The sequence below is a fragment of the Arvicanthis niloticus genome, chromosome 1, assembly GCF_011762505.2.
Source record: "Arvicanthis niloticus isolate mArvNil1 chromosome 1, mArvNil1.pat.X, whole genome shotgun sequence".
NCBI classification, from domain to species: Eukaryota; Metazoa; Chordata; class Mammalia; order Rodentia; family Muridae; genus Arvicanthis; species Arvicanthis niloticus.
Genome location: NC_047658.1, coordinates 87,029,325 through 87,051,072, shown reverse-complemented (window position 1 = coordinate 87,051,072; position 21,748 = coordinate 87,029,325). Strand labels below are relative to the sequence as shown.

Genomic DNA, 21,748 nt, shown 5'->3' with positions numbered 1-21,748 from the left:
CAGATTGCCTCCAATTAGAACAGACATAAAGTGAAAAATTGGTGGAAATTCCAGAGGTTATGATTTCTGTCATGTGAAGTAAATGAAGCGTGTGCCCACGGTCAAGGAGATGAAGGTAGCTGGAGTCTGGGCTATTCAGTCTGTGGCACACACTGTTGCCAAGGCCCCACTGCCCCTCTGCCCCTCTGCCCCTCTGCCCCTCTGCCCCTCTGCCCCTCTGCCCCTCTGCCCCTCTGCCCCTCTGCCCCTCTGCCCCTCTGCCCCTCTGCCCCTCTGCCCCTCTGCCCCTCTGCCCCTCTGCCCCTCTGCCCCTCTGCCCCTCTGCCCCTCTGCCCCTCGGCCCCTCTGCCCCTCTGCCCCTCTGCCCCTCTGCCCCTCTGCCCCTCTGCCCCTCTGCCCCTCTGCCCCTCTGCCCCTCTGCCCCTCTGCCCCTCTGCCCCTTGGCCTTTCTGCTATTACTACCTTCCCCTGGGTCCTGTGGGATTCTGTATGGATTCCCACAGCCACACACCCACCCTCAGATTACATGGTGCTAGAGTAGCTTCTTCTTGCTGATGCTGTGTGGCCACATGATCTTTCCTAGGAAGGTGTCCTGGGCAGCAGTTCCCAGCCCTCCAGAGTCAACACAGGGAATGGAGCGCTACTGACATTTCAGTGAGATTATGAATTCAAGAACAGCCTAGATGATAAAACCAGTCCTAGAGCAGTCTATCCTACACAGCAACATCCCCTCTCCAAGTCCCTACCATCAAATCTGAATCCTGTATTTGAGAGACCACATAATTGGAGGTTGGGATTTAATGGTAAAGACTGGATGGGGTAGTCTGAGCTGATAAGAATGTAAGGTTGTTGGGTTTTGAGAATTGAAGCAGCCTTTAGTTCCATTGTGGAAGTGAGTGTGCTACAAGGGCAGGCTCTGGGTGCAGGCTCCTACTGGCTATTTTTTTCTACAATAGCTATACTTTTTATGTACATTTCTGCAAGACATCAGGATCTTCCTTTAATATCTACTGCTTTCCTCAAAGGCAGAGCTAACAAACATTTCATAAGCAAAGAAAAGGGCTAGGCACATAGTTCAGTGGTAGACTACTTGTCTATGCATGTGACCATGGTCCAGTCTCTACAGTTGCAAAAGAAATAGTCAAATATACAAATTGTGGCTACTGACTTAAACAAAAAGGTGAGTTAGAGAGAGGAAATATAGTAACCCTTTATCATGGGCTGATTCTGTGCTCCCTTCTGAAGTACGTGTGTGAGTACTCATCTCAATATTTCTCAATGTGACTATAATTAGAGATAAGGTACTTTCATAATTGAGTTAAATATGAAATCATTAGAATATATCAGAATACATTATGGTTAGTCTCCTTTTTCATAAAGGAAGCAAGCATTGGTGAAGCACGCCTTTAATGCCAGCTCTTGGGTTGCAGAACTAGGTGGATCTCTGTGAGTATGAGGCCAGCCAGGGGATACACAGAGAGACAGTATCAAAAAAGTTAAAAAGGAGATTAGCATTCAGACATGAGTTGGAGGCGAGTGCTATGTGAACTTAAAGACCGACATCTACAAGCCAAGAAACGATCCTTAAATGGACAACCTTGATCTTGGACTTTTGATATTCAGAAAATTGAGAAAACAAATTTCTGTTAAGTCACTCAGTCTGTGATCGTTTTCCATGGCAATCTTCTTGACCTAAGAAGATAGAAATCATGTTGACACTATCTTACAAATAGTTTGCAGTTCTGATGTAAGGTTTATCATGTGAGTTGGCAAACACAGTGGTACCTGGATGAGGTCAGCTGTGTGTAGCTGAGAGGGTAGCCTTTAGAAATCCATCAGCGTAGGTTCAAATTTCACTCTCCCTCTGTGTAACTTGAAGCAATCTACTTAACCTCCCTCCTTCAACACAAATAGACTCACAACATCTATTGACCTAAGCAATGGTGGTGATGGACAGTTGACATTCTGCAAGACACAGCACAGGGAAGTACTCTAGAAACAGGAGCTATCGATGTCCCTCTCCCTCTCCCTCTCTCCCTCTCCCTCTCCCTCTCCCTCTCCCTCTCCCTCTCCCTCTCCCTCTCCCTCTCCCTCTCCCTCTCCCTCTCCCTCTCCCTCTCCCTCTCCCTCTCCCTCTCCCTCTCCCTCTCCCTCTCCCTCTCCCTCTCCCTCCCCCTCCCCCTCCCCCTCCCCCTCCCCCTCCCCCTCTCCCTCCCCCTCCCCCTCCCCCTCCCCCTCCCTCTCCCTCCCCCTCCCCCTCCCCCTCCCCCTCCCCTCCCCCTCCCCCTCCCCTCCCCTCCCCCTCCCCCTCCCCCTCCCCCTCCCCTCCCCCTCCCCCTCCCCCTCCTTCTTTCCCTCCCTCCCTCTCTCCCTCCCTTCAGGGAAATGAGTAAGTAAGCCTGACTCAAAGAAATGTCTTAACTCCTGTCTTAACTTCTACAACAGGAATAGAGGAAAGAAGTGAGGATTGGTGTGTGAAGTAGACTGTGCAATGCAGCTTTTGCACTGAAACATACAGACACAGCATGTGCAACAGTACATGTTACAGCTCTCAGAGACAGCCATATCTCTATATTTCTGTCTGTCTTCCTGAGGTGCAGATCTCTCTATAACTCTATTTCTGTAACTATGTATCAATATCTAAAATTACATCTCTAAATATCACTCTCCCTAGCTATAGATCTACATAGCAATTGTTACATTAATGCTATTCTATGTATACATCAATATCTACCTATCCATTACAGTGTTTGATGATTGACACTGAGTATTCAACGTAATGTTAGATTCTTCCCTTGTCACATTTTAAAAACATGAGAGGCAAAAGCTGGAAAAAGAGAAATCTATTGTCTATAAATATCTGAATCATAGAACAAGTTCTCTTTCATTTATGAAACACTTATTATCAGGGTTCCAGGTATGTTTTCAGATCCTATCAAATGGAGGAGGGTCTACCATCTTGGAGAATATAGTCTGAGGGCTCTATGAAATGATTTTAAAGCCAATGTTTTGAAGTGTTTTAAAATATATTCTGGAAGCAATTTGGCCATGGGTACTTGAGGTTGGCTGGGCCCAGGCCTCTAGACTTGCATATGCAGTGCCTTGAGAATCAATTGTGTTCAATAAGACCTTGGACACAAAATGCTACTTAACAGATTGACATGTTTAATGTATCTTAGGGGAGCCCAGAGTAGCAGAGTCGGGACTTGACTTTTGATTTGGCTTTACCACCCAACAGTTCTGTGGCTTGGGACACTGTTTTTGAGAGTACAAAGATGATACCTACCACCCTGATTCCCATAACTAGTGGCATAATCACTTTGCCAGTATTGAACCTAGAACATGCCAAGAATTTGAAATGTTGAGGTACCTTTTAACTACCAACAATTATGAATCTGCCCCTCCATCGTGTGTGTGTGTGTGTGTGTGTGTGTGTGTGTGTGTGTGTGTGTGTGTATGCTTGAATGAACACACATGTGGAAGTCAGAGGGCAAAGTCAAGGGTTTTTCCCATACCTCTCCACTTTAGCTTTTGGACCAAGGTTTCTCGCTGAACCTGATGGCAGTTGATTTGGCTATACTGGTTGCTCAGCAAGTCCCAGGGATCCTTCTGTTTCTGCTTCCCAGCTCTGGGATTATAGGTATCATGCAGATTGCTTTGCATTTCTGTGATAAACATCACGACCAAAAAGCAGCTTGTAGAGAAAATGGTCTATTTGGGTTACATGTCCTGATCATGCTCAATCTTTGTAGGAAGTCAGAGCAGAGGCACAAACATGAGCAGAGGCAAGAACCACTGAGGAATGGCATCTGCTGGCTTGTGCTTTATGGCTCTCTCAGCTTGTTTTTGGTATCAGGTCAGGTGTCCAGATGCAGCACCACCCACAGTCAGTTGGGTCTTCTCACAATCATTAATCATGAACTTTCTCCACAGACTTGCCCACTGTTTGATCCGAAAGAGGTGTTTTTTCAATTGAGGTTCCCTCTTCCAAGATGACATGGCTCATGTCAAGTTCACAAAAAACTAACAAAAGGAAGGCACACACTGAAAGGTACCTCACCTGCACTTTTCTATAGGTACTGGACATCCAATTCAGGTCCTCAAGCTTGCTCAGCAAGTGCCTCACCAGATTAAAGGTGTTCACTTTAAAGAAAGTGAATTGTTTGTGCACAGGGAAGGTTTCTTTCAGGGGCACGTCTTCTGTCTCTGTCTTTTCTAATCATTCCCAAACACATCAGTCCCTGTCTCTGAGCCAGCAGCTGTGCTAAACACAGCTCACATATGTTTCCAGATATTCCTATCTCCAACATGCCCATCATTATATTGCAGTTAAAGAAAGGAAATGTCAGAGAAGGTAAGTAATTTGATCAAGGCCATAATTTATAAGTGACATTCTCAGAACTTAAACAGGATCCCCAAGTTTAAGGCTTTTGTGGAAGATAGAAATACACATAGACACACAGATGACCATGAGCAATCATACATGCACACACACACACACACACACACACACACACACACACACACACACACGGTGGGGGTGGGAGGCAGAGGTGGAGGTGGTAGGGGTTGGAGGTATGAGGGCTTGATCTTACCTGGTACTGTGAAGGACACAGGTAGATTATATCTAGGAGAGGAAGCTCATAGGATCTGCTCTCTGTGTACAGTCCTTCCCAGCTCTGGGAACACAGCTGTGGAACTTGGCCCCTGGTTGAGGAGATTGTTGAGCTGATAACTTCAGGAATTGGATGGTGCTGCAGAGGGGAGGAGATATTTAGTCAGGAGGGCAGAAAGCAGTGCAGGCTTCCAGCAGGGACTGACAGCTAGGGAAAAGGACTGTGTAGAACCTGCCCCACTCTCGTGGGCTACTCAAGGTGGGACAGGATAAGAAAGGTAGAGTCTTCATAAGTCCTTGGCAGCTAACCTGCTCCCCTTTCCAGTTTGCACCCTTCATTTTTATCTATATGACAGCTGAAGGGCCACACAGCTTCATAGCTAAGACCCATGTTCCAGAGACACAAAAATCACAGCACAAGCATCAGCTCTGTCTGCAGCACTTGTCTCTTCCTAGGTGAGCCTCTTGCTTTAGCCATTGTAAAATGAAAATGACAAATTCTAAGGATTTTGTTTGCTTGTTAGTGTTGGACTGGATGGTTCTTCAGAGGCTCGTAACAGGCAATGATAGAGCTTGTGGGCTGTTTGATTCTAGTTAAGAGAAACAATTCTGTGTGTGTGCAGAAGGTAAGGTCTTTGTAGTTCCAAAGGTTTAAGCTTAAATCCTGGATCCGCCACTTGTAAGAAGAAACCCTGGGTAAGCCATATGATCCTTGATTTGGGTCAGCTCATCAATACATGATGTTGGGTAGGTTATTTGTAAGCTTAGTTCTATGAGATTTTTGAAAGAATTAGGTTGGTAGAGAGCCCAACCCAGAAATTTAGCCACAGACTGAATACTGATGTTGCATGGACTGTTTAATGAAGGTGACCATGCACAGTAACTGAGTAGTTCTTTTCTATTGCTCTGGTGTTCGAGGGAGAGGGGGTTGTTGGAAAGTGGAGGACCTCCAGGATTCTGGCCTGGATTTTTCAACATTCTTACTCTTCTAGACTCTGTTAAACCTGGGACAAAAATACTTTGACTTAAAGTTACCACTAAAGAAGACAGAGGGAAGGGAAGCCTGGCAGACCTCATGTTTTCTGGCTGACTGGTTTATGGTAACTAAAACATTGCTTTGGGGAGAAGGATAGTTGGAGAGACACTTCTTAGAGACACTCACTGAGTATCTTTTTGGTACAGATGTGGCTTTGAATATGCCAGACAAGGCTCTTAGTCTCTAGAACTTTCCATGACCCATGATAGACAGGCAAAAGACAACAAGCAACAACCTCAGAGTTCTGTGTTCTGCAATGACATGCACAGCGAGTCATGATTTACAGACAAAGAAACAGATGCCAAAGCTGCTCTAGAACATTTCCAAAGTCACAGAGAACTTTCTATAATGCAGGACAGGATTGAATGGTATTTTATCTAAGCTAATTTTTACCACTCAGTTCTCTCAATAATATTCTGCTTTGGCAAGTGTCTGATATGCCCGTGTTTCTGATTTTACTTTTTATTCTTTTAACATAGGGAATATTTATCACATGGCTTACTGAAGTAGTTTTTCCCCTGAGGAAGTGAGTATTGGTTGGACAGAAAAAAATCTTTCATTGTCTTTCCATTGCCTGGTCATGCTTATCAACCAGATCTGGAAAAAACTGTTTCCGGAATGCTATAAAATATTCCTGTAGTTTAATCCTTGTTCTGCCCATAAGAAGGCATCAATGGTTTCCTCATTCACCTCAGATTTGGTGTAGAGTAACATTTGGAAGACAGTTCTTAACACCTAGCACACAGCAAGCCCTTTTTTTCAAATGGCTGCTTTGAAGGCTGGGGTCAGTGTTTTATATGAATCCCCTGGAGTTACTACACAACTGCTACTATTTCCTCATCTGAAGATGAGAACAACAGAATTGATTCCTCATTGCTGTTGTGATAATTATAAATTATACATAAACCACTTAGAGAAGCACTTGGCATGTGTTAAGGGCGCCACTATTGTTACTCATTAGGAGAGGGGGATGGGATGAGAGAAGAAAAAATTAGTTCTTTTTGTTTGTTTAGGTGTGCTCACACAACACAGGCAGAAGGTTTGTATAACATTTAACAGGTATCAATCAGATCAGTATCTTTGGTATTAGAGTTCTATGAGATTTAAGATTTTCATCATTTAGAATTTATTTCTCTCTCTCCTGTCTCTGTCTCTGTCTCTGTCTCTCTCTCTCTCTCTCTCTCTCCAGTGTTGGAGACTGTTTAAGGTCTTACAGTTGGTGGCCAAGCACTTTACTACAGAGCAACACCACCAACCTGATTACTTTTGAAGGCCCTTTTACCTCAAAGAAATTGTAAACATAGCCATATTTAAACATATAGTAAAGCCCAATGACATGTGCTGTTTCTTTTTATTGACTGTAGTATGTATATATGTATGTATGTATCTATGTATGTATGTATTCAAGACACCATGACCAAGGCAACTTATAAAAAAAAGCATTTAATTTGGGGCTTATGGTTCCAGGCAGTAGTAGAATCTTTGACTACCATAGTGATGAGCATGACAATAGGCAGACAGGCATGGTACTCATGGTACTCGAGAAGTAGCTAAGAGCTTACATCTGAACTACAAGGAAGAGGCAGAGAGAGGATTTCGGGGAGAGACTGTGCCTGCTGTGAGCCTTGGAAATGTCCAAGTTCACCCCCAGTGACACACCTCTTCCAACAAGGCCATACTCCCAAAGAGTTCTAGTTCTACCAACTGACAACCAAGCATACAAATACATGTTTAAGGGGCAGGGGTTGTGTTGTTTTGTATATGCTTGTCCCAGGGACTGGCACACACTTCACTATTAGGAGGTGTGGCCTTGTTGGATTAGATGTGGCCTTGTTGGAGTAGGTGTGTCATTGTGCATGTGGGCTTTAAGACACTCATCCTAGCTGTCTGGAAGCCAGTCTTCTCCTGTTAGCCTTTGAAATAAGATGTTGAACTCTCAGCTCCTCCTCTGCCATGCCTGCCCAGATGCTGCCATGTTCCCACCTTGATGATAACTGACTGAACCTCTGAACCTGTAAACCAGCCCTAATTAAATGTCCTTGTAAGAGTTGTCTTGGTCATGGTGTCTGTTCACAGCAGTAAAACTCTAAGACAGGAGCCATTCTCATTCAAACCACCACATTGACCAGATAATATTGACTTAGATATATTCCATTTCTTTTACATAAGCCAAGTCACATCATAAAAGACTATGTGGAAGTTACTATTATCATCACGTTTCACTAATGTGAATGTTAACACTAAGAATTTCAGCCAGATGAGCAGGCTCAATACAGACAAGAAATGACAGAAAAGGCATTTGGACCTAGTTTTACCTGGGTATAAGTTCTTAGTTGTTATTCATCATGCTCACTGTCACACATTCATCCTGGGAATAGCGCCAACTAGAGGAATATACAGCTCTTTGAAAATCTTCTATCTTTATTTCTATTGTCAATATGTCTGGTTCCAGCCCTTAACAATGGTCTGCAGCAGAACAAGATTCAGACTGGTGCTTGTACTCTAACTTAAATCCAAAGTATCCTCTCATATTACCCTAAGACATTTTATTATACGATAGCATCTGGGGAGTTATTTTTTAACCTAATTCAAATGTACACATAGATAGTACACACCAAAAGTTTGGAATATTTTCATTAAATAATTAATAGCTATGAACAAAACTATAGTAATGGAGTGGTTTCTGTAAGATCAGCATTCTGGGGCCAGATGTGGTTGTGCACATCTTCAATTTCAGCACTGAGCAGGCAGAGAAAGGAAAATCTTCATGAGTTAAGGGCCAACCCGGTCTACCTAGTAAGTTCTGGGCAATCAAGGACTACATAGTGAGACCTTGTGACTTAGTTAGGGTTTTATTGGTGTGAAGAAATGTCATAAACATAGCAACTCTCATAAACAAAAGCACTTAATTGGGGCTGGCTTACAGTTCAGAGATTTTAGTTCTTTGTCATCACCGTGGGAAGCATGATGGCACACCGGCAGACATGATGCTGGAGAGGTAGCTGGGAGTTCTACATTCAGATGAGCCGGCAGCAGGAAGAGACAGAGAAACTGGGCCTAGCTTGAGCACCTGAAACTTCAAAGTGCCACATTACCTCCAACAAGGCCACACCTCCAAAAATGCCACTCCCTGTAAGTCGATGGGGGCCATTTTCATTCAAACCACTATAGTCTGTCTTAAAAAAAAAAAAAAAAAACCAAACCAAAAAAACAAGCAAGCAAGCAAACAAACAAGCAAATCAACATCCTAACAGAGATCAATGGTTAATCATCTATAAACTTTTTTTTTAATATCAGAAGATACTAGTGAGTAACTCAAGCAAATAGAAATTAGAGCAATTTTCATGTGGAAGGAAAGACAACATTTAGTGGATGTCTCATTGCATGGAAAAAAAAACAGAATGGAAGAGAAAAAGAGAACTCAGCTTTTGTGAATAAGTTTTGCACAAATTTCTAGTTCATTCCTGACCTACACAGACTCCGTGTAGCCTTGGGCTGAAGGAATGGAATATAATTTTAAGTTGCTGAACACAGAAGGACTGAATTGTTTTTGAACTACAGGTTTGCCTGTTTAAACCACAGAGAGAGAGAGAGAGAGAGAGAGAGAGAGAGAGAGAGAGAGAGAGAGCCTAAAGTCTTCACTATTAATGATAAGGTCCTGGATTCTATCTGCCACCCCACAGACATACAGACACTGTAGATAGATACACTCAGATACTACAGATTATTTCAGAGTTGTTGGTCAGGGGAATCAAAGAGACTCTCCAAATAATGTAGGCTAGTGGCATTGCCCTTGGTTGGCACCACCCCACCAGAACTTGAAAGTAAGACTCTGTTGCTGAAGATACTACATGTTTCAGAAACAAAATTTGGAGGAATTGAGTTGGAACTCACCTGAAAGACTTTTCCCTGAGGACTAGCTCTCCTAATATCTGAATCTATGCAAACTGCCAAGGAAGGAAAACATTCAATAATCCTACCCTGCTGTAAAGCCTTCAAACCACATTAACTAGCATAGCAAGATGCTCCCAAAGGTTCAATATGGACACTTATATATCTTGGGAGCTACCAACAGCTGTCTAGTTGCACTTTAGGCCAACTTAGTAGGAATAAATTTGTGTCTACTACTGTAAACCTAGACAACTACCTGTGAGTGATGAAGTACTTAGACCTTAGAAGAGAGACTACATCTGCCACTTTATTAAACCAGTATAACTTCTAACTGTTTTCTAAGTACTTATCACCCAAACAAGTTATTTTTTCTCTTCATCAAAGAAGCGCCTATGTGAAGCAGATGGAGACCATTACAGAAATCAGACTGGTCAAAATGCAGAGGTCAAGCTGACTGGGCTGCCAGCCCCAGTTGATACATATGCAGCAAGTCACTACATCCAAGGCTCAGGAACATTGCGGAGATGGGATAGAAAGCTCTTGGAGCCAGAGGTCCAAGATGTCTGCTGTGAGATGAGGTCTTCTATATGCGACAGGAAAATCACATCCATGATATCACAAAGGTTGCCTAAATAAGACCTGAATAATGGAAACATCTGTTGATATGCCAGCATGGGTGAGACAAATTTTACAAGGTCCTATTCCTAGATAAGGAGCTATATAGTCCAATGGTTCTCAACCTGTGGGTTGCTACCCTTTGGGGGTCAGACCTTTTCACAGGGGTCCTCTAAGACCATCAGAAAACACAAATATTTACATTATGATTTATTTCAGTAGCAAAATTACACTTATGAAGTAGCAACAAAAATAATTTTATAGCACAGGATCACCACCACATAAGGAACTGTATTAAAGGGTTGCAGCATTAGGAAGGATACTTATTCCCAAACACTTATGGAAGGCAACACTAAATGGGCTTATATACATATATTGGACTGTGTGTGTAACAGTGATTAAAGGGGAGGGGGTCATGAATTTGAGAGGGAATGGTAGGTATGGGAGGAGTCAGAGGGGGGAGAATGAAGAGTGGAAATGATGTAAATTAAAAAAATAACTTAAAAAAAGAAAAACATGATTCATTCTCCAAAACAAAAATACCCCTCCCCCAAAAGACCCCAAAACAAAAACAAAAAAACAGGACATCAATGGATAAAACTGATGACCCAAATTGAGATTGGTAGGTAATAATTTTAATAAATGTTATAAAGCTGTTTAAGAACTGAACAAAAGCATGCTAAAGAGAAACATAACTTTTAGTAGAGAAATAGAATTTTTAATTGGGAATCATTAACTGAAAAATCTTGTTGATTTAAGTTAAAAATTAATTGATTTGACTTCCTGGTAGATTCAAGATGGTCAAAGAAACTCAGTGAACCTGAAATGGATCAAAAGATATAATCACTCAGAATAAGAGAGAAAACTTAGAAACTGCAAGTGAACATCAGCAGACCTTGGAATCAGTGAAATGCCAGAAGAACCAGCTCAGATTTTGATGAAAAATGTATGTTTTTGGACTCTGAGAATAACAGAAAAAAGTAGAAACACGAGAAATAGAAAAAGAAAACCACTTAGGCATATAACAGTATTTCTTATTAATGACAAACAGAGATGGGGACTGGAGAGATGGTGCAGCAGCTTTGAATGTGCACCACCTTTGCAGAGAACCAGATTTTGGTTTCTAGTTTGAATGCCAAGTGCCTCAGACTACTTGTGACCCCAGCTGCCAGGGTTCTGAAGCCTTCTGCCCTCTTCTGGCTTCCCAGGGCATCTGCAAAACACTGTAGAGAAAGGAGGAAAGAAAGTGAGGAGAGAAAATGGGAGAGAAAAGAAGGAACAGGGAAGAAGAAGAAGAAGAAGAAGAAGAAGAAGAAGAAGAAGAAGAAGAGGAGGAGGAGGAGGAGGAGGAGGAGGAGGAGGAGGAGGAGGAGGAGGAGGAGGAGGAGGAGGAAGCAGAGGAAGAAGAAGAAGGGGAGGAGGAGGAGGAGGAGGAGGAAGAGGAGGAGGAGGAGGAGGAGGAGGAGGAGGAGGAGGAAGCAGAGGAAGAAGAAGAAGGGGAGGAGGAGGAGGAGGAGGAGGAGGAAGAGGAGGAGGAGGAGGAGGAAGCAGAGGAAGAAGAAGAAGGGGAGGAGGAGGAGGAGGAGGAGGAGGAGGAGGAGGAGGAGAGAGAGAGAGAGAGAGAGAGAGAGAGAGAGAGAGAGAGAGAGAGAGAGAAGGCATGCAATAAATATTTTAAAAATAGAGAAAAAGTTGTGAACAAAGACAGAGGAAGACGACACAAAGAGACAATGGTTCTTGTCACCCTTGAGTATTACCAGAAACAGAAGGCTAGACTTCAGCAAGGTAATTAATTAGGTAGTCCTCATTCATGCCCCACAGGTAATCTGCACACAAAAGCTCTCCAGTGGAAGATTGTGACACCCAGAAGCTCTGAGACTAGAAGGGCGGTTTCAGTGGACACATTTTTTTCTCAGTGGGTTCAGGTTCCAGACTTAGAAATGACTCCATGCCCCTATAGCCTTGGCCAAAGCCTTCTGTGACTTTGGTTTTAATGCCAAAACCTTTGCCAGGGAACCATCAGTGAGTTCATATATATTAGCACATTAGAAGACAGGTCTGCTTCACCTAGTCTTCATTGTGGATCTTGAAATGACACTCAACCTCAGCCCAGCTCATCTCAGCCATATGGTGACAGAAGTTATTATTGAACATAGACACAGAAGAAAGTGTGTCCATGTTGGTCTTTAGGGCACATTTGCCAACTCTGGCACTACAGTAGTTTCTGAAAAGGCCCCAAAGCATGTTTCTATTCCAATAGTAACCCTTCCTGCTCAAAACAACTCAGGCCTGCCTGGATAGATCTCCTGGTATACATTTACCAACTTCAGTCGCAAAGTAGACTCAAAGAGCCCAGATCTCAACCCTTAATCTGAGAGCAATTCTGTCATACCAGGGCCAAGCAGAAAACACACCCAGCACATTCCTTAGGGTAGGCTTGCCAACCTCAGAGGATCCTGGAATAGCCTTAAATCTTGACTTCATTTTCTCTCAGATGCAGATTGACAGCAGACTCATCTCCAGGATGTATGCATCGGAGATGGGCTTAAAGACTTGGACTCTGTCTTTGATCCTGAAGCAACCCTGCAGCTTGATTACAGGCCCTCTTGGCCTCAGATCTCACTGGTACTGTTAGAGCCAAGACTCACACAGTTTCAGCAGCAGTCCTGATGGTTCTGAGGACTTCTGACTGGGATCCCAAGGCAACCTCACCAGCTCAGAGATCTAAGAGAAGACTTTACAGGGCTAAAAACACTTTCTGAGGAATGGAAGAGGTGTTTTTTCCTCTTCCAAACATATAGACCAACACAAAGGTGTATTGAATAAAAGGGAATCTGGTAAACTGAACACCGATAAAGAAAAATAACAAGGCTGTTGCAGCTTACCACAGAAATTAGAGACCCGTGAGCTGTAGGGAGGAGAATTCAAAATGCTCGTATTACAAAAGCTCAGGGAGGTGGAAGGGAACACACTTAAGAGGAAAAGTAAAGGAATTTGAGGTGAAAGTAAACATATTTATCATTAAGTGAAATGAAAACATTTTCCAGAAACAATCACAGGCAGAAATTGTAAAGTATAAAATTGTAATTTGATTTGTGCAGAAATTAATTTATGTATTGAGTTAGAATTTATACATAATTTGAAAAAGGATGTAGATAACTTCTGCCAATAAGCTGTCATTGTGCTATGAATTTTACTGTATTCACAATAAAATTATGGTCCATAATCCTGATAACTGGAAGGTATAGCAGAAAATAAAATGCATGAGGGTAACGAACAAAAAAATACGTGGGGGAGGGATTCGAGGGTTGGGAGGTGGGAGTGGGGGGTATGTGGGGGCACATCCTCATAGAAGCAGAAGGAGGGGGGATGAGATAGGGGGTTCCTGGGTTGTGGGGGGAATGGGGTAAGGAGATAAAATCTGAAATGTAAATATAATATCCAATAAAAAAAGAACATGTGGATGCTTTCATATCTCTAGTCAATATAGTGATGGATGACGTCCTAGCAAAAACCAGCCAATAGAACACAGAGACCCCAAATAAGAAACGATGAGAAAATGAACACTGAACATGATGGGATTTCTATAGAAAGTGGTGAAGACTCACCCACCACACATCTAGAACTACTAATTTGATGAATTTACAGAATACAAACTTAGAAACTATAAAAACCAACAAAATGACCTAAATAAACCAAATGGGAAAAAAAGAAAAAAAAAACAAGAAAAATAACTTCATTCATAGTAGTTTAAGAGTAAAATAAAACACTTGTAAATCAATTTAACTACAGAGGTAGCAGACTTGTGTACTGTATACAATAAAATATTGATTGGAAAAAAACAGAAGACAGATAAATAAAAATATATCCCAGGGTTATGGATCTGAACATTATTATTGTTAACAATTTCATAGTATATACAGTGATCTGAAGATTTAATACCCTGACTACCTAAAGTGACTTTGAGCTAAAAGAGGAAGGCTAGAATCATTGTAGTGATCAACTCTAATTCTGCAGAACTTTAGTGATCAAACAAACATGAGCAGACTTGATAACAGATGCACACATGAGTGGAAGAGAATGGAGATCTTAGAAACAAATTCACATATTTGCAGTCAGTTTAGCCCAACAAGAGAAAAAAGAATAGATCTAAAGTGTCCCAACACACACACACACACACACACACACACACACACACACACACACAGAGAGAGAGAGAGAGAGAGAGAGAGAGAGAGAGAGAGAGAGAGAGAGAGAGAGAGAGAGAACCTATGTAAAGTGATATAGGTGCTGATTAGCTTGACTGTAGTAGTCCCCAGTGTATATCTGTATTAAAATACATTGTATATACCCTTTGCATATACAGCATATAAATTTATCAGTTACACTTCAACAACACTGAAAAGTTTCAAAGTAAACCCAACACTAAATATAAACTTAACTAAACCTGAGCCTCTCAATGACTTACAGATGTAGGCTGGCCATTGTTGCAAATTCTGGGTTTTATATTACACTTTCACTGTCCTTGGTTGCTCTCTTAGCCCTCATATCCTGCTTTAAGTGTGTTATAACAACAAGACACAGACTAACAGGTTTAAACCACAGGATGTATTGTCTCACAGTTCTGAAGGTTGGCCACATGAAGCAGGTATAGGCATGGGTGATTCCTTCTGAGGCTGTGAGGTTAGACTCAGTTCCAGGCCCCTCTCAGCTAATGGGTGTTCCTCTTCATGTCCACATGGTATTTTCTTGTATCTGTCTGTATCTGTGTTTATATTTTTCTCCTTGGTTAAGACATCATTCATACTGGGTAAAGAAGCCCTCAGGTTGACCAGGACAAACATATCAGGGAATGGAACCCATTTCTGTGTTTCTCAGTGACCCATCATATCATCAGTGGCCTCCTCAGTTTCCCCCCAAAGGGTAGGGATGATGGTAGAACTGGTTGTGAGTGTCAGACACAAGAAACCTGTCCAAATGCATGAAACCAGTTCGTTAAGATGAGAAACTAAAGTCACTATCATAAATCATCCCTTGAAACACAGTAAGATGCCAGTGTTTATTAATTCTTCCTTAATCTTCTATTGTCTGTTTCTCTTGGTACCTTTAATGCCTATAGTTTAAATTTAATGAGGGAAAAGAAGCTTTATTTCATGTAAAAGTTTAAATTTATTATTAGTGCCCCCTCCCCTATGTTCAGATGCATGTCACTATGTGCCTGTGGTTGTGGGTGTTATAGGCCTGGTTCTTGATTTCCACCTTGTTCAGACAGGTTCTCTCCTGTTTCTGTCAAGCAATGTAATCCAGGCTAGCTGGCTGGTGAGTTCCAGCAGCTATCCTCTTTCACATCTTTTAACAAGAGTGCTGGAATCACATTTGTATAACCCCAGCAGATTTTATGTGGGTTCTGGGAGTTGCCCTTAGGCTTATCCAGTAAGCACTTTTAAGTGCTGAGCCAAGTATAAGCCAACCTTATTTGTTAACCCGTCCCCCCAAGGCACAGAATGACATCCAGAGCTAAAAACCACTTCTTGGCAGCTGAATAAATAAAAGAGAAGACTTGAGTGCTCCCAGTTGGTGGTCAGTCTAGTTGTTAACCAATGTCCTTGAGCCTAGTTGCCTTTCCCTCTGGATTAGCCTGGTTTCTGCCTGAGAACCTTACAGCAGTGATAGGGCAGGTAATCTGAATCCAGACACACTCGTGCCCTGGACAACTGAAATTTTTGTCCGATGGAGAACTTGGAAACCAGCAGGCTCATGGATAAACTAGACAAACAAGCCAAGGTAGACCATGGAGTTGTGGGAAAAGATTGATTAATAGAAAATTCTCCCTTTATAGTATTTACCCTCACTGTTCCTAGATTGGCCCTGGAACAGAACAGAATTGGCTTGTCAGTGCATGGGGTTCCCTGGGACTCTGTTCCACTTAGTCGCCAGGGAATGAAGAAATACTGAAATTTCTTGGAGGCCAGAGGGAGCTCCAGTAGGGAGCTCATTAGTAGTGTGTCCCACTAAGGAGGAAGAAGACCAATTCTGCCTCCCACCAACTGGACCCCTCTAGATTCACCTCACTGTTGATACTGTCAGAAAGAGACACCAAACATTGACATTGCCGATTTTTAGTGGGGAGAGCTGACAGCGGGTAATGGCTTAAGACATTACTTTAGCTTCTGGAACATTCTACATTATAATATTTTTGCAAAGGTAAATAAATCAGAACAACCACACTGCTTTGAGAATAGTGCTCTGTCCTCTGGGAGCGCTTCCGTGGTTCAGATTTTAGGTATTGCGCTCCCATATGGGTTACATTGCTTGGCTCACTGGAAGTCTGGACCTGTCAAGTTGACCGTGGATTGGTCACTTCTTTGCCTAACCTACAGTCCCAGAGTGCATCAGTTGTCTAATTTTAGGACCTCCCTCTTTGTCAGCTCCTCTATGGAGCTAGAAGATGCAAAGAGTTGGTAGGAGGTAGACAGAAAGCCTGGATCTTAGTGTCTACAAAGCTTCCTTCTCTCCTGCTCATAGCTCTCATGTCCAAGCTTCCCCTCCGGCTCCCCTTTGCAGCAGACAGGCTCTTGTAGTGGGCAGAGCAAATAAAGCAAGCAGTTATTTTCTGACCATAGCACACACAACCTATTGGCCATGCCGGACCTGACTACCCCTGGACAAGCGAGGAAGCTTCATGCTCTCCCTTGCCTTTCCCCTGCACGTCTATCTCTCAGACATTTCCTCCCTTCCACTTGCTTACCTGAACCTGTGCAGGATTCATGACACTTGCTTTTCACAGACGAGGAAACAGAGGGTCCAAGTGAGGAGCGGACCCTTTGTGGTAAAAGAACTCGAAGTGAGACTCATTACCTTCAGCTCTGAAAGTGAGTGACTTTCCCAAAGGGCCCCATCTGCTCCCTTTAAGGCAAGCTGATATGCCCTGCCCTATGGGACCTGTTGGCTCTTTCCGTTTTCCTCATCAATTATCTTGACCTATTTCGACTTAGTTATTTCTCAAACTTTGGCTCACAGATGGCTCACCTTTGCAGCACTTCTTGATGCTTGCTTGGTGCTTGGTGCTCTTGCTTCTTGCTTTACACTACCTTCTGTCTTTTTCAGTGCTACAGATGAGAAGAACTGTACATGGCTTGAGAGGGTACTCTAAACATCGACTATTTCCTGAAACCACCAATAAAAGTGGTATTAATTCAACATGAAACCTTCTGTCTCCACCCCAACTTTAAAATGAGTTTTGAGTGCCAAGTCAAACAAAACCAAATACTATGATAACACAAGTTGTTAGCATTAGTAAATTCTGTTAGGTCATAATTTGCTGCCAAGTACTTGAGGCTAGTTTTGCTAAGAGGGTGATATTATTTCCACTAGTTGTTTATTGCTATGGTAACATTGTATAAATAACATTCAAATCTCACGAAGTTAAACCAACATACATTTTCCTTCCTTGGGTCTGTGGGTTCTGGGCAGGGGGAAGCTCCGGGCTTACTTCTGCTCTGTCAAGGCTTTGGTTTGGATGACAATGGCTCCGAGAGTGTTCTCTTTCTTTTATTATTGTGGCAAATGGCCACAGATTAAGTCAAACCAGGTTAAGTATGCTGAAACCTGCTGCCATCATGCCTACTTACATTTCTGTAGATAAGACAAATGTTCAACTTCAGGGAAGCAGACATCTGTAATCTTCTCTTGGGGTAGAAGGAGCACTGATAGCTGCTGAATAGCAATAGAGTCTATCATAGAAGACCAGAAAACCTACATCGAACAAAGTCAAGCTTCCTAACTGGCTGGAGGGAGATAATTTTGGCTTAGTCACAACTCCTGTCCTAGTATTGGGATCTAACGAGCCTTGTTTAGCAATGGGTGTGGTGGGTAGCTGAAGAGGGAACTGACAGCTGGGTAGAAATCAGAAGAGTTTGTCACACTGCTCAAGCCCCTCTCTCTTTCATAGGCTACAACCTTGAATCTTTAACCTTTTTCTCAGGTTTTTTTTTCTTTCTTTTCTTTCTTTTCTTTCTTCCTCTCTCTCTCTTTCTTTCTCTTTCTTTCTTTCTTTCTTTCTTTCTTTCTTTCTTTCTTTCTTTCTTTCTTTCTTTTCCTTCCTTCTATTCTTCCTCTTTTCTCTTCTTTCTTTTCTGTTTGTTTTTGTTTTGTTTTTTGAGATAAGGTTTTTTTTTTTTTTTTTTTAAAGAGGTATGCACCACCACTGCCTAGCCTCACCTCTTTTCCCATTTATATTTGGAAAGTGTTGATGGCATAGACTGCTTCTATCCTTTCATGTGTCATGGCTCAGCCAGCAACAACCAGTGCTCTGATTCACATGCTTGACTGAACTTGGGTTGGAGTGAGGGATACAAGTGCCCAAATGTTCTGCCACCAAATGGGCCCTCTTCAGTTCCTGATGTGGCTGTTCATATTGGCGCTGCGCAAATCTTTTAGGATTGTTTCCTTCCCTCTTTCTGATACCGCACTGGCCTTCTTTCTCCTCAGTGTTCATAGGGTCTCCCTCCGTGGTGTTATGTCTCTTCAAGAGCCTGTCCTCAGTAACCTGCCGCCCCTCTCATTCACCCATCTCAACACTCCCCTTGATTGATAATTACCGAAACCACACTCAAAGTCTTGATCTCTCTCTGAGCTGAAACTTAAGTGTCTGACTAATAAATCAGTGTTACATATTAATGTTAGATATACTAGGCATTAATATTTTGCCACCAACACTGTTAACCTGATTGAGCAAGGGCACTGAGTACACCCACCTCTAAATCCACCCTGCTCAGGAAGTGCTGAAAGCATAGACCCCAGCTTGCTGGGTTAAAAATCCCAGAAGTCACCCTTTGGCATCCCCTTCCCTCCAACCCCATCTCCATTATTTAGTCACCAATTCACCAAATTCCACTAAGAAGATGTTTCTCTAAGCACATCCCGATTCCCCTTTTAACACAGTGTCCCTTCAGTCAGCAAGATAACTTAAAAGTTCATAGTTGACTGCGCTTTTGCTCTGCATTAACTACTTAAATAACATTACTCTTTAGAACAAGTGCAAATTCCTTAACATGGGGTACAGTGACCTCCTCAGTCATCGTATGAGCTGACTATGGTTCTTAGGCAACACAGTCTTAAATGAAGTGATTCACCTTCTCCAGGGATCTGGTTCAAGAATTTTCCTCTTAACTTGTGTTGGGAGCAAGTTTGGACAAAATGCTGCAGCTTGGGTACTGGCAGCTTTAGGAGTCCCTCACACTGAAAGCTGGAGCTATAGGATTGTACTCTTGAGAGGAGGTAGAACCTAGAGGAGGCCTAGTAGGACAATTTTGGTCATGGGACATATACTCACAGTAGGGATATGAAATTCTGAGCCTTCCTCATTCCCTCCCTTCTCACTGGTTTGTAAGGTGACACTTTGCCCTACTATATATGTCTGCCATCAGCTGGAGGTGCTGCCTCACTAAGGGACTGAAAGAGTGAGTCCAGCCCACCATGGGCTGAAAACTCTGAAACTATGAGTCCAAACCAACCTTTTCTTCTTGATAAGTTGATTAATTCAGAGTCTTTGTTGCAGTGAAGACATGAATGCACCTTCAGTCACAGTAGTGGGGCTGGGAAACCTGACACTATCAACACATATATAAGTGCATGTTCTTGCTTTATACCTGAAACTCCTTTAGAGCCAAAGGTAGAGCTTGTGAATCCTTACTTGTTGATACCAGGCATTGCTGGGCAAAACAAAGAGTTTTAATGATTTTTAAAAAGAGTGATGTATTCTATTTTATGTGTCTAAAGGTTTTGCCTGCATGTGTGTCTGTGCACCATATACATACTTGAGGAACTGGAGTTAGGATTGGTTAAGAGCCACTGTCTGGGTGCTAAGAACCAAACTCAGATCCTCTGAGCTAGCAGCATGTGCTCTTAACTGCCAAGTCGTTTTTCTATCCCCCAAACAAAGGTTTTACCGATGTGAATTTTTCCAGTGACTTAGGGGCAGGTTAGGATGTTATATACTCTCTTCCACAGTAGAGTTGGTGGTCTTTTTTACCCAGAGGAGGAAATCCCACCCTTTGTATGTGGGGGCAGTGTGAGAGTGTGTTATCACCTTGAGTGTCAGGGATACTTCCAAAGGTGGTTCAATTGTCTGCCTGTTGGCTATATTGCCCCCTATAGTGACATCAGGAGAGAGGTATAAATGGTTGCTAAAGTGGTGTGTTCCAAAGGACAGAAATCCAACAGAGTGGGAGTTGCACAACTTCCTGGCCCTGCTTCCCTCAGACCCTTAACAGTTTGCACTGTTTCTCTCACTCACTCTTTGTAGCACTCCACTCTTATTTTACTAAACAGATCATTAGTGGAAAAGCAAATTACAGCCTTGATCTGTGTTGCTGTCAAAGTGCAAACCTAAAAGCAGACTGTATGATGGCATACTTCAGAAAAACTTAGATAAAGTAACCACTGGCAATAGCCAGGGGTGGTCTTTATATAGATTCAGCAAGGACATCATAATCCAGAGACTTTAACTCAAGCTTAATAACTAAGCCCTAATAAGTTAAGACATTAAGAATGGTCTTTCTCTCATCTTCACCCTCTCTTCCTTGACATTCCTTTCTGTCTACTCCAGCTCTCTGAGCTTCCAAATCTTTTCTTCAGTGATGTCACTACTACAGTGACATAAGATGACATAAGATGACTGTGCATTCCATGAAACTGTGTGGTTGATTAGGGAAGTAAGACTCCCTAAAACACAGAATTAGAAATTATTGCCAGTGATAACTATTGTCCATTGTCAACTTGACTATATCTGGAATGAGCTACAATCCAGAAATGGAGGGCACATCTGTGATCTGGATCTTGAGGCAGGAGGACAACATGTCATTGATCTGGATTTTGAGGCTGGAAGACAGTAGCATTTGATCATGATCTTGAGGTGGGTCGACACATGGTTTTGAGTTTTGTTTTTGTTTTATTGTTTCTAATTTTTATTGGTTATTTTGTTTATTTACATATCAAAGGCTATCCCCTTCCCAGTTTTCTTTCCAAAAACCTCCCATCTCACTCCCCCTCTTCCCTGCCATCAGAGTGCTCCCCCACCCATCCATTCACTCCTGCCCCACCGCCTTAGCATTCCCCTATGCTGGTGCATCAAGCCTTCACAGGACTAAGGGCCTCCACTCCCTTTAATGCCTGACAAGGTCATCCTCTGCTACATAGGCAGCTGGAGGCATGGGACCCTCCATGTGTATTCTTTGATTGGTGGTTTAGTCCCTGGGAACTCTGGGGGGGTCTGATTGGTTAACATTGTTGTCCTTCCTATGGGGTTGCAAACCCATTCAGCTCCTTCAGTCCTTCCCCTAACTCCTCCATTAGGATCCCCCTGCTCAGTCCGATGGTTGGCTGCAAGCATCCTCATCTGTATCGGTAAGGCTCTGGCTGAGCTTCTCAGGAGACATCCATATCAGGCTCCTGTCAGCAAGCACTTCTTGGCATAAGCAGCAGTATCTGGGTCTGGTGGCTGCATATGAGATGCATCCCCAGGTGGGGCAGTCTCTGGATGACCTTTCCTTCAGTCTCTGCTCCACTCTTTGTCTCAGTATTTCCTTTAG

At 42.8% G+C, this 21,748-nt stretch overlaps 1 protein-coding gene across 3 annotated transcripts in view; it reads right to left on the bottom strand.

Annotated features, from left to right (window-relative positions):
* Positions 1-17,314, bottom strand: part of Acsm1 (acyl-CoA synthetase medium chain family member 1) — a 53,617-nt gene extending 36,303 nt beyond the window's left edge. For 2 of the 3 annotated variants that reach the window (XM_076941747.1, XM_076941749.1), the window contains exon 1: positions 3,516-3,665. In XM_076941747.1, coding sequence (XP_076797862.1) covers positions 3,516-3,663 — 148 coding nt within the window. In that variant the 5' untranslated portion in view covers positions 3,664-3,665. Of the gene's footprint in view, positions 1-3,515; positions 3,666-4,595; positions 4,755-17,186 lie in introns of those variants that run through there. The other variant, XM_076941750.1, reaches the window with a different exon arrangement.
* Between the last annotated feature and the right edge of the window lie 4,434 nt (positions 17,315-21,748).